General features: G+C 47.7%; 9 protein-coding genes across 9 annotated transcripts; 4 read left to right on the plus strand and 5 right to left on the minus strand.

Moving 5' to 3' along the window:
* Nucleotides 1–322: 322 nt before the first annotated feature.
* BHQ10_000013 (uncharacterized protein) lies at nt 323–1,851 on the minus strand (the record flags this gene model as incomplete). The annotated part of the gene is made up of 4 exons (XM_040873320.1): nt 323–661; nt 717–1,491; nt 1,561–1,678; nt 1,737–1,851. 4 exons carry the CDS (start codon nt 1,849–1,851, stop codon nt 323–325), a joined length of 1,347 nt encoding a protein of 448 aa, XP_040728518.1.
* An 849-nt stretch (nt 1,852–2,700) lies between these two features.
* Nucleotides 2,701–3,405, plus strand: BHQ10_000014 (uncharacterized protein; the record flags this gene model as incomplete). Its single annotated transcript, XM_040873431.1, has 1 exon — nt 2,701–3,405. One exon carries the CDS (start codon nt 2,701–2,703, stop codon nt 3,403–3,405), a length of 705 nt encoding a protein of 234 aa, XP_040728519.1.
* A 170-nt stretch (nt 3,406–3,575) lies between these two features.
* Nucleotides 3,576–4,177, minus strand: BHQ10_000015 (uncharacterized protein; the record flags this gene model as incomplete). Its single annotated transcript, XM_040873542.1, has 3 exons — nt 3,576–3,730; nt 3,795–4,089; nt 4,154–4,177. The coding sequence occupies 3 exons, from the start codon at nt 4,175–4,177 to the stop codon at nt 3,576–3,578; spliced, it is 474 nt and encodes a 157-aa protein (XP_040728520.1).
* Nucleotides 4,178–4,458: 281 nt separating this feature from the next.
* On the minus strand, nt 4,459–5,754 carry BHQ10_000016 (uncharacterized protein; the record flags this gene model as incomplete). The annotated part of the gene is made up of 1 exon (XM_040873653.1): nt 4,459–5,754. The coding sequence occupies one exon, from the start codon at nt 5,752–5,754 to the stop codon at nt 4,459–4,461; it is 1,296 nt and encodes a 431-aa protein (XP_040728521.1).
* A 594-nt stretch (nt 5,755–6,348) lies between these two features.
* Nucleotides 6,349–9,339, plus strand: BHQ10_000017 (uncharacterized protein; the record flags this gene model as incomplete). Its single annotated transcript, XM_040873764.1, has 2 exons — nt 6,349–6,616; nt 6,689–9,339. The coding sequence occupies 2 exons, from the start codon at nt 6,349–6,351 to the stop codon at nt 9,337–9,339; spliced, it is 2,919 nt and encodes a 972-aa protein (XP_040728522.1).
* A 1,258-nt stretch (nt 9,340–10,597) lies between these two features.
* On the plus strand, nt 10,598–11,250 carry BHQ10_000018 (uncharacterized protein; the record flags this gene model as incomplete). Its single annotated transcript, XM_040873875.1, has 2 exons — nt 10,598–11,080; nt 11,158–11,250. The coding sequence occupies 2 exons, from the start codon at nt 10,598–10,600 to the stop codon at nt 11,248–11,250; spliced, it is 576 nt and encodes a 191-aa protein (XP_040728523.1).
* A 188-nt stretch (nt 11,251–11,438) lies between these two features.
* On the minus strand, nt 11,439–12,402 carry BHQ10_000019 (uncharacterized protein; the record flags this gene model as incomplete). Its single annotated transcript, XM_040873986.1, has 2 exons — nt 11,439–11,545; nt 11,607–12,402. The coding sequence occupies 2 exons, from the start codon at nt 12,400–12,402 to the stop codon at nt 11,439–11,441; spliced, it is 903 nt and encodes a 300-aa protein (XP_040728524.1).
* A 414-nt stretch (nt 12,403–12,816) lies between these two features.
* BHQ10_000020 (uncharacterized protein) lies at nt 12,817–13,598 on the plus strand (the record flags this gene model as incomplete). The annotated part of the gene is made up of 2 exons (XM_040874097.1): nt 12,817–13,384; nt 13,444–13,598. The coding sequence occupies 2 exons, from the start codon at nt 12,817–12,819 to the stop codon at nt 13,596–13,598; spliced, it is 723 nt and encodes a 240-aa protein (XP_040728525.1).
* Nucleotides 13,599–14,158: 560 nt separating this feature from the next.
* Nucleotides 14,159–17,810, minus strand: BHQ10_000021 (uncharacterized protein; the record flags this gene model as incomplete). The annotated part of the gene is made up of 10 exons (XM_040874208.1): nt 14,159–14,362; nt 14,415–14,584; nt 14,635–16,882; nt 16,937–16,954; nt 17,005–17,052; nt 17,104–17,244; nt 17,301–17,351; nt 17,412–17,531; nt 17,591–17,675; nt 17,743–17,810. 10 exons carry the CDS (start codon nt 17,808–17,810, stop codon nt 14,159–14,161), a joined length of 3,153 nt encoding a protein of 1,050 aa, XP_040728526.1.
* Between the last annotated feature and the right edge of the window lie 403 nt (nt 17,811–18,213).

The following is an 18,213-nucleotide window of genomic DNA, read 5'->3' on the forward strand; positions in this document are numbered from 1 at the left end:
CATTGGGATACTGATTCGGCGTTTGATACACTTGATGAGCCAGTTTTGTGACCAGCATATACTTACTGTACATACAATAGATAAAAGCGTTGTGTTTTTGTGCGAGACTTGGCCCAATAAGCCACCTACTCTGCTTTTTGATGGTTTACTGAATGTCATACTACTGACCTCTCGACTCCGCGTCAATGAATGAGAATGTGAATTTATGTTCACAAAGCTATTATTTCTAGCTCGCAAATCGATGACTGTCTATGTAAAAGTCAATTTTGCAGAGGATGATGAGAATATCTTCTTCGAATCGTTATCGGGAATCCAGAGTTCACTATTGCGGTCCGGGGTTGGTTTCTTGCGAGGCTAACTCTTTGTCCCTGGCGTCTTGCTCCACAACACCCTTCTGTAATTTTGCTCGTTGCCTCTCCTCATAAGCACTACGGCTCTTGAGGATTCTCTCGACAATCTCGCCAGCATTAACATGCTGGAATGGATGGCTGTCGACCTCTTTGAAGATACCCATTTGTTTCGGGGCAACATAAGGATCGTATGTTAAGGGGATGAAGGTTGTGGGTCCATGGTAGACGACGTCAGGAACACCCCATGGCATTGCTTGTAGGAATGATTCGGTTGGTGTGAATGGTGTTGAAAAGATGATTGTATTTATGTACTAAATTGCGGTAATTAGCGGTCATGGTCGCACCGGCAGATTTAGCAATACGTACCTTGCACTGTAGAACGCATAGTCCTCGCTCGAATATATTCATAATAGGATAATTCAGGCCTTTCCAGTGATTGATGACCGAATCATCATGAATACCTGCAATAATATATGCTGGGCCGTAGTCGGTGCCTTGCTCCTCGATTCTCTTTTGCTTTGCACTCTCTTCGTACCAACCACTCTTACGACCTTCGGCTTCTTCAAGATCCCACACTCGTCGAAGAAATTCAATATGTCCCGAGGAAAATAGATCGAACCCTCCGTCAACGTACACGATACGCTGCCCCGGTTTCGGCGCAACACCATTAATCAACGCTTCAAATTTCCCGGCTTGTTCGACAACCTGATTAATCTTGGCCGTATCACTGCCGTTCCATAGCCATACCTCGGGACCAGGTCGATGACCGCTTTCGTCTGTCGCATAGTCGCGCAGTCTCTGCATGAGGTCTGCACCGTGCGCCTTTCTGTCCTCAGCATTATCTGAGCCTTCGTTGCCCTCGAGGATATCCTTGACGGATTTGACGAAATGGTTCTTGGTACATAGAAGCATTCGGCCGACCAGATCAGTTGTGGAGATACCAGGTGTTCGCTTCACGACTAGAAATCGACCGGCTGCTTTGACGAAGCGGTAGCAGTCCTCACCGTTACTGTCGGATGTTATATCGTCGCCGTGGACGACATATTGACAACCGTAATGTGATATCCAGGGCAGCGTTGTGACGTAAGGAGCGTGGGGAATAGATTTTGTAGCCCACCGGCATGCTTCGACAGCGGCAACACTGCAACGGAACAAAGAAGAGTCAGCACGAGTACATTTTTATCTCCGGTGGACAGGTTAATTGGCTAACCGTTCGGACAACGTCATCACAGTCGGGCCTTTGTTTTCGAGAATCGCTTCGTCCGAGTGAATGCCAACGTAGAGCTCTTTTCCCAATTTGCGCGCCTGCAACATGGCACCTGCATGGCCTGATCAATGCATTAGAGCATTAGCTCATGTCCACCGACACTTCAGGAAAGGACGCACCATGGTGGCTGAAATCGAAGCATCCATCAACCCATATGCGGTCCTTTGAGATGGGAACATCTTCTTGGGGATCGACTGGCCATTGGCCGGGCAGAGGGACCTCGGGATCAGACATCAGTCTATATTGTATACTTGGATCGCAGTGACTCGAGACAATAAATAACTGAGATCAATTTAAAGTATCAATGATCGTACAAAGCAAAGCTTGACGATATAATGTCCTGGCAAAGAGTTGGAGCTAGTACCCCTTTTAGGGAAAAGAGACGTGGGGTCACAGTGGCTGGAAATGGTCTAGCGTGGTCCCGTACTTAATCGGCAATGCGATAAGAATTTAAGGAGTCAATTTATCAATCTGCTACCCCTGTCGCTGCGAAGTCTCCGGTCAAACAAAGAGCACGCCGTCAACGCTTGTACATTTGATGTGACACAGTCTTACGCTCACCAGCTTATTGCAATAGATACTACTCAATTTGCCGTACACATTGCCAAATTCGATTTCAGCATCAAATACCATCTTATACTTCCCCGCACGACTTAGCGAATCGCCTACCTTGGGAGTGGATATTGGTCGCAATCCATCGAAGGATATAGCTACTGTTTGAGCTTGGAAATTGTCTGCACGCTGCAAATTCCTGACCCAACATGGCTGCATGACCACCGCTCGTTCTCTCTTTCTAGTTCATAGTACATGGGACAGGTCATTGAACAATGAGTGGAATGCCTCCTTTACCCGCGGGGGCGGGACCTGGTCTCGGTCCGCAGAGTGCGTCCTCGATATATCAACATCTTCATGACATGTCTGCCAAACGTGTCTCTACCCTGGGCTATCTACGGAAAGTGTGAGTACTCTACCATCCGTCCAATGTAAAAATGTCCAGTCCGAGACGGCTAATTCCGTTTCCAATATAGCCACGAAGGACGGGTATATTGGTTCAACACTGTACATTTCTCTCGACACGACCTCATGCGAATGCCTTACTTTGATCCCAAAAGGCTCTCTCGTCGCGCAATCAACTTCCTCCTCCTCGGCCTCTCCCTCCCACCTATATTAGACGCACATTCAACACCTATGGAATACCTCCGTGCTCTCCATGCCCTCTTACTCGAATTCGAAACATTTCAACAAGTCCATAATCCAGATGGGAACTTTTCATCAAACCTGGTGCGCGCACGACTGCCTCAAATGTTCAAAAGGGCAACATACACCGGCAATAAAGCCAGGCGAGCAAGCTCAGCCAACGAAATCGGTCTACCCATGCATTTCAGTGACTCATCAGACGTCAAAGCGATGACGGGTAATCTTGCATCTTCGGCGACTGCTGCATCGGCGGTTACATCTTTCCCCAACACCGATTCTTCTGATCTACTTCCGGGAGAGGAATACACATATCTTTTGACGCCATCACTTCCATTTGATCCAGACTTTTTCGAAACATTCGTGACGCTTTGCGATGTATTAATTGACTGTTATAATAGACTTACAAGTCTGATTTCTTCGCCTGCTGTATGTACCACAGCCTTGGGCGAGTTGTTTACTAAGACGGATGCAAAGCTGCGCAAGGTCATGGTTGCGGGTGTCGTCAGAGACTTTGAAGATGCGAGTAGAAGTGGCGCCAAAAGCGAAATTGGAGGAGTCAGCAGGGTTGTTCTAGGTGGTTTGCTGGGATAGGTTTTAGAATTAGCTTGCATAGCATATTGGCGTTTGACCTTCCTTCAATGACTACTGTTTGGTCCATTGTCTGGACTTGAACCATGATGTATGAAGAGTACGAATGATTGGAGTTCCAGAAACTTTGTTATACAATATTATGATATTTGCTTTATACATGGATATGTCAATTACTCTTCAGCCGCAACGAGGACATTCTTCTCCTCGAGCAGCTTTGCCAATTCACCATTCTGGTGCATAGACATCAAGATATCGCAGCCTCCCACAAATTCCTTGTCGACGTAGAGCTGGGGTATCGTCGGCCAGTCGGAGTACTCTTTGATTCCTGTATCAAGTATAAATCGTCAGTCGATGACCCACGAGCCGCCTACAAGCGGTTGCGTGCATACCTTGCCGAAGTTCAGGATCCTCAAGAACATTAAACGCCGTAAACTTCTTGGGATCAACTCCCTGCAATCCCAGAATCTGGATACTTGCTCGCGAAAAACCGCATTGTGGTGTTTCGGGGGTTCCTTTCATGAACAGCACGACCGGTGCCGATTCAACGGCCTTGTCGATGGCGGCTTTGGTTTCGGTGGATAGGAGACGACGAAATTGAATAGCGGCGGGACTCGAGGATGCCAGAGACCATGGACTGGGGGCTCTGACTGCTTTGGTCGCTGCCGTAACGGCGCGAGATGGCTGCTATGAGAGGTCAGTCATGTGAGTCGAGCGATGGTCAGAATGATCACTAGTCCTGTGTACATACTCTTAAAGCGAATCGCGAGAACATTGTGAATATGATTGAGATGAGAAGCCTTCCGAGATCAGAAGCTCGAGTGAGTTGTTGTTTTGCGAATTTGAAAGGGTGGGATTAATAATCTTGGATGCGATAGGCCAAGTACGGGAAGCTTTTCTTGCCTCCGCCAGTCCGCGGAAGAGCTACGTCGATGCTTGGCATCAATTGCGTGCCGAGTATATATATGTTTGTTGTATTATTGATACATCTATGCTAGCCTTTCTATGTACATACGCTCGTATCTTACAGTTGCTCCACTTAGAGTCTATGATGATCTAAGAGCGCACCACATCAACCTCTTTCCTCGCATCGTCCCCGTTCTGATAGTACCCCGAATATTGGGCAAGGTACTCTCCGGCCAGACCCAATGCTATACCTCCACCGGTAATCCAACAGCCATTCTTGAACCACCACCAGCAATTCTTGACATCCTTTAGACGGACTCTCCAAATCATAATACCAAGTGACATAATAGCACTCCCGCAAGTGCCTGCGAAGTATAACGGTCCGGCACCAGCAGCCCAACCGGCAAGTGCAAGTAGTGATACCTGAGTGACAGCCAACCCCGAGAGGACCGTCTTGGTATTGTGTTCATGTCGGAGAGCTATAGATTTAATACCGGCAGCTACATCATCCTTGATGTCCATATGCGCATATATCATGTCATATAGCACGGTCCAGGCCACACAGCTACTATAGAGAGCCGCGGCAGATAGTAGAGCATCGGTATTGTTCAGTAGATCCACACCGAGAGCTGGGAATCCCATGACAGCACCCCAGGAGAATGTCAATCCAAGGACTGCCTGTGGGTAGTTTGTAACTCTTTTGGCCAGTGGATATGTTGCGACAAATAACAGGCTTGGAACGCCGTAGTATAAGCACTGCAGAGGAAATTGAAGGAGTATTCCTAGGCCTGCTAAAAGTTGTACTCCGGTGAATACGATGGCCTTTTCTGGAGTCACTGCACCTCGTGCAATAGGTCGGAAGCGCGTGCGTGTCACGTGGGGATCAAAATCCTTATCCCAAAGATCATTGATCGTACAACCCGCCCCGCGCATGATTAACGCACCGCTGAAGAAAAGCCCTGAATATGCGAGTACTTCTGCGGGTGATGCCATTGGCGTAGCTAGTGGAGCGGCAAGCAGCGTCGAAAAAAGACATGGGAAAAAGAGATAGTACGTTCCGGTAGGTTTATCCAGACGTATGAGTTCGGCGTACGGTATCCAAGATTTGGGGAGGTAGGACAGGAGGCCGGTCTGCGGTGGAGAATACAGTGCTGGCGCAGATGCTGGCGCTGCTAACTGTACTGATGATTTATTATATGAAGATTGACGGAGAGCTCGTGTCTGGATTTTCGCAACCGTATTCGGCCCGTAGGATGTCGGTGCTTCGAGGCTCGGTAATCTCGGGTGACGATGATCTGATGTGCAATGAAGGCGAGCGGCCACTGCAGCAGAGTATCTGATCTTATAGTAAAAGTTGGTAGGACATCGTGTCGATTGAAACCGTAGCGTCCGCACTGCATTGTGTAGAGGACTCCTCATCGGCATGTGCTTAGCCAGGAGGGGCATCGTAGCTTGCTGGGAGCCTCACGTCGCGGCCAATGGCTTCTTCGATCAATCTTTACTCAATTGTGAGAGTATAAGAAAACTGTAGTCAGCTTGTCAAGGACACGACTTCATTGTCACGGGTAATAAGTAATACACATGTCAACAACTTCAAGGTGAATGGGCGACGAAGCTACTGAATTATTCCGCGATGGGTGGGTCCCTCTCCGCAGAGCATTGTGATTGGCCAGCTGCGACCAGCTCTCTCCACAGGATTCTTACTATGTATATGTACATTCATCGCTCTTTTTCTGTGAGCCTCGACCATTGCTCGCTCTTACAACCTCCTCACAACATCTTGGATCAGGGTTGGCGACATTCATTGTGCCCGAGTGGGGCACGCCACCCTCTATCAGCTTGCCATCCTAGCGCGACTCTTGTCACTACTCGAGCATCTATCACCAACAACTCAGATTGCGACAAGCATTCCTTCGCGCTCGTCGCTTCTCCCAGACCCGAAATTCCACCTGCGAGACTCGCATGCATGAATACAGGCGCCCACATGTTAATTAATTAAACGGCCTTGGTTTCTGAAAGGAAACAGGCGAAAGTGACATCATGCCAGCCCAGCGACCGCAGGCGGCTTTCGAGCCGATCCCTCCAAACATCGATGTGCCCGCGCTAGTCGAATCGACACCAAACTTTGAATGGGTTGTTAGAATACCTTGCGATGCAATCTATGAGCAAGGTTTAGAGAACTTTGAGAAACTTGTCCGCTTGCATGTGATAACTGGTGGGAAGCCCTTGGTCGTGGAGGGCTACGATACCAGATTCGAAAAGTGGATTTTTGCAGAGCAATGGCTGAGAGACAATCTTTCTTCGAAGTGTATGTACTAGCTTCTTCCTGACACTTTCATGCTATACGTATAAAGGCGTTTAAATTAACTGGATGTTGTAGCGGAGGTTGCGAGAAACCTCACAGCAAAAACCAACATCCCTCTTTCCATCGGACATTATCTCAGCAATATGCCTATGTTGGCGGAGCAAATTACCCCCCAAAATTTCACTGAACCAACGCGCCAGCGGATCTATCTCAAGGATATCGATTGTCCCGATGTTTGGCATGAAAAGCTGAGGGATATCATACCGCCTTTTTTGTTCTACATGAACGAATCGACGCTCGATCCGACCTATTTGTCACAAGACTTTGCAAAAGCTGGCGATCTAATGAGCAGTCTTCCAACCCCAATGCGGGCAGAAAATCTTATGTGTTACATCGGTCATGAAGGCACATATACCCCTTGCCATCAAGAAATGTGCGCGACTCTTGGACATAATATCATGGTGGAAACCTCGACAGGAACCTTCGAGCATGGAAAACGGACAAAGCCTGGCTCTTCGATCTGGTTCATGACCGAGACTAAGGACCACCATCTAGTCTCCGAATATTGGTCTTCCATCCTTGGTCATGACATCGACTTGGAAGATCATTTTGCGCAAATAAGTGCTTGGAAAGCAGCCCCATTTACTACCTACGTTGTTGAACAAAGAGCCGGCGATTTCATACTCATTCCGCCTTTGGCGCCCCACCAGGTGTGGAATCGAGGCACTCGGACAATGAAGGTCGCGTGGAATCGTACGACCGTTGAAACACTAGAAATGGCACTCGAGGAGGCGCTCCCACGTGCAAGAACTGTTTGTCGAGATGAGCAGTACAAAAACAAGTCAATCATCTACTTCACATTGGAAAAATACTCGGGACTTCTCGCTGCTGCCGAGAGGCTCAACACCAAGACGACTAAAGTTCGCCACCTACAGAAAGACTTTAAAAAACTATACGCGATGTTTACAGCCATCATGCTCTCTGAAAGCTTTTCGAACGAGTTTTCTGAAGAGAGCAAGGTTGAATTTTTACCCTATGATAGCAACGTTACGTGTTCTTATTGTCGATGCAATATCTTCAATCGGTTTCTTACATGTACACATTGCGTGGGGAAGTTTGCAAATGGCGAAGATGATTGTTACGATGTTTGCATGGAATGTTACGCGATGGGTAGAAGCTGTGGCTGCATCTCCAACCTCCAATGGGTCGAGCAATTTCCATGGCAGGAACTGGTTCGGAAGCACGAAACTTGGGGGAAGCAAATAAGCAGAATGCAGAACCTCAAAATGCAGAATCCCAAAGAGGATAGATACGTATCTCTGTCTACCGAACGTTTGCATCTAGGTCACAGAACACTAGCCGAAGTTTGTCAGTTGGAATTGATGAGAAGACCATGGGTTGACATTACAAAGCATACATTCGACGAAAGAGAAGGACTCGATAGCCAAGATGACGAGGATGACCAAGGTAGTGGTGATGAACGGCGCGTAAAGAAGAGGAAAGTTCATCCCAGGGACAAGCTAGCCAAGGAACAAGCTAGGTGTCACATATGCAAAGCTCTTGAGCCTACTTGGAAGCTCGCATTCTGTCTTACTTGCTCGCTGCACTACTGTTATGGTAGTCTTTTCAGGGCATTTGAGATCAAGCCTCAGGAGGTGATGCAAACGTATCGCTGGGAATGCCCAAGGTGTCGGAAAATATGTAGTTGCGGTGCCTGTCGCCGGAAATTCACTACCCAGCCATACGAACCGAAGGGTCTTACACTAGGCCACGATACGAGGAAAGTAGCCGATCCACGAAGTGTCGAAGCTCTTGTCAATTTCAGCCACTCAAATATTGGCTGGCTGAAGAAAGCCGGAGATGGTACCTCCGACTCGACCCGGCGGTTACAGAGACACCAAGCAGAAGCAGAGCAAGCGAAGATGCAGGAAGCTTTCGCAGTTCAAGACGATGATGCATTGTTCGTTGAACAACCTGTGCAAAATGGGTACTCAAATACAGAATCTACCTTTCATGATGGTGTTCCGATTGATCCAGCCCTCGGTGGACCACCCGCTGCGCCATCCCATAATTTTGACATATATGATCCTTCAGTCCACCTGCCCGAGCTTGCTGCAAGAGTACACCAATTAACTCAGTCAAGCGCCGTGCATGGCTTGACGAGGAGTGAGGAGGAAATTCTCCGTGACGCTGCTGCAATTCGATTTGAGATGCCTTCTGGCAATAGGCTACATGTAGATCTCACTCAGGACGTTACCACGGATGGCAACGCAACGTATGGTATAGACCCAGGCCTATTACAAACGACCATCGGCGGTGAAAATGGTGCTCTTCCACGTGCAGCAAACCACATACCAGTTGTCCAGAGCAAATCACGTCCTCGGAAAAATAAAGGTCAATTGGTTGTCCGCTTAAGATTGGGCCAAGAGCACATGCACGCTATAGCACAAACATACAAGGATCAGCCGAGCCCCAATGCTGCCACGATCATCACATCCGATATTCTTCCATTCCAAGATGAACCCTTGCCGACCCCCGAAAACTCGAGGAAGAAACGGCGTCGTGGTGAGAAAGACGACGATTTTAAGGTATGGCGTAAGGGCAGGAACCCACCGCAGACTTTGGAGACAGATCATCATCCTGAGAATGGTGACAAGCGACGGAGGGCCGTGAGAATCGCAAATTATTATGAGAATTCAGATTTGGAACTCTCGGACGGTGTTTAGATTTGGTTATCTCGTTGTATGGGGCCTTTACTTCCTGTCACTTTGAGCTAGCTAGAAAGGATACCATCTCGCTTTAATGGCCCATATGTCAATAATGGTTGTTCAAGTCTACTGCCACACTGTTCTAAATAGCGTAATGACAGATCGCATTCATATTTCAACTCTGTTGCCTAATGCTGACCATGATTCATATACATTAGTCACTACAGAACACGCAACTCGATCTTCAGCCATTACCAAATTGATACCTTTCCTATGCTCCTTTGTATTCGTATCGGAGCTTCTCAAGTTCGCCAACATCAACTTCAGTGATGACTCGTCTAGCCAGAGATGTGATGGCTAGGAAGGCTGCACATGTAGCTCTGTTTAGTGTCTGATAACGGTTAGATTCCTTGCATGGGATACGCTTACCACCCGGGAGAAGACACAACACCGTGTCAACTGTATACCGCGATGCCAGAGCCAGTAGAGCACACAACACGGAGTTGACAAGGACGAGGTACTGTCTGTTTTCCCCACTCAAAGCTTTCGAAGACCATGTATCTCGATCGCTTGTCGCTAGGATAGGTCGAACACTATCCTTTGATGCGGAAAAGGAACTGCTTTGCATAATATATGCTGTGGCTGTAAGAGACAGTATGCATATGACATGGATCACTCTCTGTCCGGCCGTTGCTGAAGATGAAAATAATCCGGGGATATAGGCGATTATAGCAATGAGAGGCACAACCGCGAATACTGTCTGTTGAAACATCCATGGTAAGAACATGTTTAGCAGCTCGTGTTACTTGGCGAATTCGTACTTGATAGAACCTGTTGTCCGTTTCATTCCTTTGCTGTAGATTTTTGATTATATCCTCCTGCTCTATCTTGAAATCAGCACACTAATTCCTTAAAGGCAACATATAAATTTGTTATGCTAGGGTTGCACAATAATGGCCGGGAAATCTGACCTTGTTCATCTAGCTCTTCCCTAGATTCACCATCATGGCGATCATCCTCACCCGGATAGCGAAACGTCCTCCTTAAAGTTGCAGCCATATTGCTGTGAAGTACTGAAATGTGAAAAGCAGGCGGCACTGACATCTGATGATGCATGTTGGATGACTTAGTCTCCGCTCCGCAGCGCCAAGCCGGCGCTCCGCATACTTCCCAATTGCCTGTCAATTTTATCACCCTCTAACCGTCAACGTCAGTAGCCAAGTTCGAGTACACCCAACCCATAATTGACCACAGAGAAAGGGCAATTACATATCAAATGAATTCCGCAAGAGTTCTTTTCCCAAGCGCATTGCGCGCCTCCACCCGCCGCACCACGCCATTGAAGAATGTTAGCCCATTCCGAAACCAACGACGCTCATTGATACCAGCACCATCGGCCAACTCAGGCCCCCTCCTCGACCGCCGCGCCGACAGAGAACTACCAGCGCTAGAATCACAATTCCGATGGGCTCGCACACTACCTATATTCGCCGTCCTCGTGGGGGCCGCCATGTTCGGTATCTTCAACTATCAAAAGTCGTCATCTAGCGTTGTGAGCAGTACGCTGTACGCCCTGAGGACTTCGAAGCAGGCTCGTGAGATTCTGGGAGATGAGATTTACTTTGCTCATAAGATTCCTTGGATCAGTGGGACGATGGATCAGTTGCATGGCCGGATCGAGATATCCTACTGGGTCAAGGGAACAAAGTCGAAGGGCAAGATGCGATTCAAGAGCATTAGACCTGATCGGACGAGTTATGTAAGTTTCTTTGACCTCTATCTAGAAAACTCAATGCTCGAAATCGTGAAAGCTGCTAATAGCTGGCCTTAAAATAGTTTCGCACAGAGGCATGGAGTCTTGAGACCGAGGACGGAAAAATCATCCAACTACTGGAAACGGATCAAGACCCATTCAATTTGTCCGATTAAATTCGAGCGAAGAGAGTCACACAGCATACAGCGCCATACTTGCGGATTCCTTAAAAATTGTATCAATAAGGGTGATGAACTGAGAGCATGCTCCAAAAATGAGTTCTTGATAGCCCGACGCCCACCTCAAAATACATTGTATAATAGTACATTTTATAGACATGAAATTAAAATTGATATCCCCTGGATCATTTATCCATGGTTTGCGGTAGAGGTGTGGACTCGACCTTTGGCCATGGTTTCTTGAGCGCATCTTGGAGCTGGACGAGACAGCCTTTGGGTCCGCTGACAGAGCCTGCAATGTAATTAGCAAAGGGTATTCTTACACTGTAAAACGTCATGATGAGAGCACATACCATTGACAACGATAATACCATTTGCGGCGTCAATCTCCAAAACCTTCAAATTCTGTAGTGTATTCTGCAAATTGCCCATATTTCCCGCCATCTTCTTTCCAGGATAGACACGAGAACCACCACCCTGACTAGGACCAGCCGAACCCATCGAACGATGGGTCAAACTAACACCGTGACTCCTATCCTGACCATGGAAACCATGCCTTTTCATGACACCCGCAAATCCCTTACCCTTCGTATTCGAGCGCGCATCAACATACTGTCCCACCTGAAACCAATCTGCCGACAACGTGCGGCCGATTTCCGGCAGCCCAGTTTCGTCCTTGACTCGAAACTCGTGTACATATCTCTTGGGCGCGACTTCATTTACCGAAAAGTGTCCCAGCAAGGCCTTCGTCAATCGTTGCGGCTTTTTGAAACCGGCACCGACTTGCACCGCAAAGTATCCATGTTTATCCAATGTCTTGTGGGAAACCACCTGGCATCGATCGAGCTGTAGGACAGTGCACGGGGTACGTTTGCCGGTCTCAGGGTCGTATAAACCGGTCATACCCTTCTTGATCGCCAACAGCCCCGTCCGTAGCGGCATCGTATTTGCTTTTAGTCGGCGCTCGAGGGCAGCTTGCGGTGTGGATTTGAGGAGAGGAAGATCTGGACCGGCATTATAATTGGTGCTTTTGGGGGGAGTGAGGGATCTGATGCCGAAGAAGCGTTTGGTAGTTGTATCGAGGAGAAATTGCGCAGTCCAGCTGGACCGGTTGAGGCAGAATGCCTCGGATGGAAGCCTGGGCGGCATCCTCCTTTGTATGTTACAAATCAATCAGATGATGTGAATATGTAGCGTTTTCCCAATGGTCGATTGATTGCGTTGACTGCGACGGAGGTGATGCTGGACAAATAATCCAAGCAAGTCAAAGTTAGATCAGAAAAGGGTTAGTCCAGCTATTAGTGGTGTACTGTAACTTTTGTAAGAGCCGTGTAAGTTACCGGCTTGCCGGCGTTTCGGTGGCCGGAGATAATTTTTAATTCCTCAGAAGATCCTGGAAGACATTCATTCCATCATCATCACCCGTATATGACAGCGGTTCACCATGACTGAACGCCTCTTCTAACGATTTGACCACATTTTCCTTTTCTCAAATATCTGTATCATTATTTCGACTTGTTATCCTTACTATATTAATTCTTAATCACACCCTCGACCCGCAACATGCCGCCAGTCGCTCTAACCATATCCCGACTGTTGCGACAACAGGCACAGTCCATAACAACAAGATCCCTGGTGCGACAACCGCTTCTCCAGCAGCAACAGCGCACAATAATATCACAGCAATTCTCTCAATCTTCGAGACGAGTCGCCCAATCCAGACCTTCATTACATACCCGGAAACCGTTCAATCATCCTTCCAAACAACCGAAACAAAAACGCTTCTCGTCATCCACCAGCACAAATGAAACCGCGCACCACCAATCCCAACAACAACAGACAAAACAACAATCCCAATCCTTCTCCCAGCGCATGAAAACCCTCTCCCGCGAATACGGCTGGKCAGCACTAGGCGTCTACCTCGCGCTCTCTGCGCTGGATTTCCCTTTCTGTTTCGCGGCTGTGCGATTATTTGGCGTCGAGCGAATTGGGCACTACGAGCATGTAGTTGTCGAAGAGGCGAAGAAGCTTTTTTATTCTGTTGTGCCGATTGAGAGGGCGACGTTAGAGGGAGAGACTGCTGATGCTGATGCTGCTGAAGCTAGGGAGAAACTTAGCGATGAAGGAGCTAGTATGTTTCCCTCTCATATCATCGATTAAATATTAGTCCATTCATACTAATTGTTTTAGGCATATGGACACAACTCGCAATAGCATACGCAGTCCACAAGAGCTTAATCTTCTTCCGCGTCCCGCTCACAGCCGCCGTGACGCCCAAAGTCGTCAAAACGTTGCGAAGCTGGGGCTGGAATATCGGCAAAAAGACTCCCAAGGCTGCTAAATAGATTTAGCTCGCTCACTCATTCATCGACCAATCTCCCAACCTGCATTGAACCCTGTCTCGATCTAGCCTGCTTTGTACTACTTCCCCCTGCTTTACCCTTTCAGAGGCTCATATGATCACTAACACAGATATTGAACGAAACACCTGATATAGATATTGGATTAGAAGGAGGAGGTCCTCTCGTGTATTACATCGCCTATTAAGCTACAAACTCAACTTACATGTATTCTATATGAAAAATTCCTCAGTCTTACAGAGACTTTACTCATTGCAAATTCTATAGAAATTTACACAACCTCCAAATTTCCGACAGAGATCGCGGCACAAGAAAAAACGCCGAATAACATGATGAACTCATTGCTCTATGACAACTTGATTCACGACATATGATCTGATTAGTATGTAGCAAGAAACGAAACAAGCAAAAGCTAGCAATTGTGCCACCCTCCCGTCATCTATCGAGAAAAAACAAAGGCATCAGGTATCATTTGATTTGCAGAGGAAATACTACACTTTTTTCTCCTCGCTCAACATCTTCAGCCGTATTACAGAAAGTCGTTATCACATATCAATACTTTCGTTGAACCGAAGTACTCCGGTTGCTTTCATTACGCCGTTGACGCCCTCTGGCGCTCTATATGCCCAATCTGTGGCAGCTCTTGTGGTAGTTGTAGTCAATGACGAGGTTGCTGATTCATCGGAGGTGTCGGCAATCAGCACAAGACCCTGTTCTTTGATTGTCTCAATGAGGGCTGGCATGACATTCTATACAGACATTAGTCATTTCCTCTTATAAAAAGGGTGTATATTGACTTACCAATAGACTAGACCGACAAATCACACCCATGAAGTTATTCGACTGGGCTATACGTGCAGCCTCCTTGATGGACATGGAAGTGTGGCCATCAGACTTGATTGCTGTAGATGTGCTGGCTTCTCGAGTAAAGTCTCCAATCTGTCCCAGGTCGTTGCACAGGAGTACCGGGTCTAAAGAATAATTAGCCATATAAGTATCCTGAGCTAAGAGAAAGACTTACAATTGGGTTGTTTCCAGTTCAATGCTGTGCAGATGTTGGTGTTATACGAAGTGAAGACAACCGACCGCATAAAGTCTGGGCTCTTTTCTCGCGATGCTCTGGCGTGGTCGAAAACAACGTGGAGAATACAGTCCCCAAAAGTGTTGATATCTGCCAAAGAGCCGAGACTGAGCTCCTTTTCTTCGGCGGGCGATGGGTAGAGAACGGTGAGATTGACATGGATACCGGTAGGAAGATGCAGGAGAACATCCTGTAAAGACAAGAAGGAATGGGCGAGCTGTTTGTGAATGGAAGCCATATCGTTTGCAGTCTTCGAGTGCAAACTCTCGAGTACTGCTTGAGTATCAATACCACGTTCCCGAGCAATTGTTGTAAATTGCTCGTAGGTGATCGTGCAGATGGGTATGTCAATGCCAAAGTGGTTGATAGAGAACATTGGGTACAGTATGGGTACTCTATCCTTGGTAAGCTGTACAAAGAGTTGCACATAGTCTCCAGATAGACTTGAGCCTGTAATCAGACCATTGTGGTCAGCATCAATTGCATTGGTTGCTTTCCAGTAGGTAGCAAAATGTGTGATTTCCAGCGGGTCACCGTAGTAAGGTTTGATCACTTGGAAGTCGAAGCGAATCTGACCAATTGAGCGCAATCTTGGGTCGAACAATGGCAGGGAGCAGCTTCCTGCACTCGAATTTTCTGCGGAGAAGAGTGATGGAAGAGCCACTGTCTTTGCTATCACCTTGGAACCAAAGGTAGGGAATATCTCAAACTCAATGACAAAGTTTTCTAGGGTGTCAACCTGGAATGTAACGATCCGGGAGTCCTCTTGAACTGGTAGCATGATAGTGCGAGGTATCACATCCGAAAGTTTGGAAGACATGGTAAGACGAGAAGCCGGGTAGCGTCCACTCTGATCGAAAACAATCGGCCCACGTTTAGAAATGTCAAAATAGATCTGGACAAAAGCTTTAGTGTCCAAGAAGTTATGGCCGTAGCGTCGTAGCGGGATTATGGGAGGAGGAAGTTCAAGATCAGGAATTCCATCGGGACCTTCAGAGCTAAATGCCGATGGACCAGTGTCGGTGCGGAAACCATCATACCCAGTTGTCGAGCCACCGATCTGGGGTACGACTTGATGGCTTACAAGAGGACGATGAGGTAGGGATGGATCTCGCTTTGACCAGAGTTGAGCCATGCATTCAAGATGTCCTTCCCAAGCAGCGTAATACATAGCGGACAAACCCTTTTCGTCAAGGACAGAGGTATCCACACCAAGCTCAAGGAGAGTGTGTAGACAATCCACACAACCTTCACTAGCTGCGTGGAATAACGGAGTCCATTGATAGAGCTTGTCGGTCTGGTCCAAGTCCGCGCCGTGCTTCTTGAGCAACGCCAACATCTCTGGAGCTCGTCCAGAGCGTGCGACAAGGTGCTGAGGGTAAAGGCCTTCGGCATCTGGAAGCAGAGTAGCTCCCTTCTGTAGCAATATTTCGGCGATGGCAACAGTTCCATGCTGACAGGCAAGGTTCAAAGGGATGTGATCCGTGTCGGAAGTAGGATTAATTCTCGCATTGTTGTTTAGCACCAATTTCGCACATTCTAACCGATTCCGCACGATACTGTGAATAAGAGGGGTGAAGTTATCGTGGTCGAGACTGTTCACCGAATCCGGGGCGGAAGCAAGAAGTTTTCGAACCATATCCACGCGTCCATGTATACAGGCATAGTGTAGTGGAATCCTGCCGTAGACATCGGGCGTAGAAATATCAACTTCGTTCTTGAGGCCGGCCTCGAAAACAAAAGTCTGGCCTGAGATAGCTGCCTCGTGAAGACAATTCCGCCCGTTAATGTCATCTTCTGCGTGCAGATCCACGAGACCGCTTTCCAAAATGGCTCCTAGAATTTCGTCGGAGAAGTCGGTAACGGCGGCTAAGAACAAACGAGTCATTCGGTCACGAGAATCTGGGGTAGTTCTAAGCTTCGTGATCCACTCTTGCAGTGCGATAATGTTTCCTGCAGCCGCCATGTGGAGGACCTGGAGGTCTGTTTGTTCGTCTTCATCTTTCAACGCTGTTTCTGTCCGCTCAGTTGTTCGAGCAACGTCAAAGCGGATATTTTCTCCCTCTGCCCAGGCTTCTAAATCCAATCGCACCGTGGTCGCTCTGTCTGATAGATCGCGGAGAACCTCTCGGTTGAAGCATGGTTGGACTTCGACGGCGCGTTGCAGATACAGCTCTTTCATGCGAGACTTTTCACCGGTCAGTTATTTGTCTGAACGACAGTTTTTCGCAATAATCCGCACCTTTGATGTTTTATCCCACTACAAAGAATTAGCTGTGTTATGCTAATAGTATTTGATACAAGACATACCTTTTTGAGGATTTTCGAAACGGCAGTTTCATTAATTTCCACAAATTGCTATTTCACTGCGTTAGATTGGACCACCGGCATATCGAGTCCTCAACCCACCTGCAGCTTATTCAAATCACTATCGAACTGCAAAAAGCCCTCGAACAGGGAGACGAAATACGTCGGTGCTTTTTTGTCTGCATGAGCACGAGACTGCACGACACGTTTCTTGTCCAAAAGCGTCTTTAATCGCGTAGAAAACTAAACAAATCTTAGCCCGGCTTTCTTTTGACAAGCACGGGGAAAGTTTTCCGTACCTCTGACTCTTTTTGCACGTAGAATGCGTTGACCTTTTCAATTTCGCGCTCCTACATGTCCCATAAAAATGAATATAGCCCTGAACGGTCTCGCACGGAAGTAATACGCACCAAACGGAAGAAGAACACTTCTTTATTGGCGCGCAAGGCTGACTGAGGATCAAGATCGGCCGGGGGAGCAGGGGCACCCTGCGCTGCAATCGTCGGGGTAGCACTCAGGTGTTTGATAAGCTATGCGGCAGCCCCGGAGTTAGTGATAGTCGCATGACAACTTCTTGACGAGGTCTCACCTTCTTCAAAGCTTTGTAGTTGACAAAGCTAGCCGCATATTCGGGAAGATCGAGTTGCCTGCGCTGAATCTGTTTTCCGAACTTCCTTTACTGAACGTCAGCTATTGAGAGCAAGGCAAGCTAGGATGCCGGAATGTGGCCGCGAGAAGAACAAGAGGCGCGATTGGAAAATCGTCGCAAAAGTGAGATTCGCATAGTCTTCCGATGCCGGAGCCGACATCAAAGAATACGTACATCTTGAAATGTTACACGGGGGAGTAGTAGCGGGGCAATGGTAGAGTAGCTGTATTCACACTGGTAAGTGGGATCAAGTGTGCTCTCAAATGGCACTGCAGGAAGTCGTTGACCTGTGTTCATCAATGTGAGCAAAGGCATTCATGTCTGTCCGGTAGATGATCGTACCCAAGCAATGAGAGCGTGATGTGGCGAAGAAATAAAGATCTCTTGCTATATAAACATTGCGACTCAATAACGTAGCCTTACACCGGGAGTAGACAGTTGATCGCCGGAGGGACGAGACGATGGTCGGACGAACACGATGACGATGTAGATCGTGAAAGGTCAAGAGAAGCTTCCCTTTTTCTGTCTTGGGTGTGATTAGTTGCCGTCCCGTTGATAGAAGG

Source organism: Talaromyces amestolkiae (assembly GCF_001896365.1).
Source record: "Talaromyces amestolkiae strain CIB chromosome Unknown scaffold1.1, whole genome shotgun sequence".
NCBI lineage: Eukaryota > Fungi > Ascomycota > Eurotiomycetes > Eurotiales > Trichocomaceae > Talaromyces > Talaromyces amestolkiae.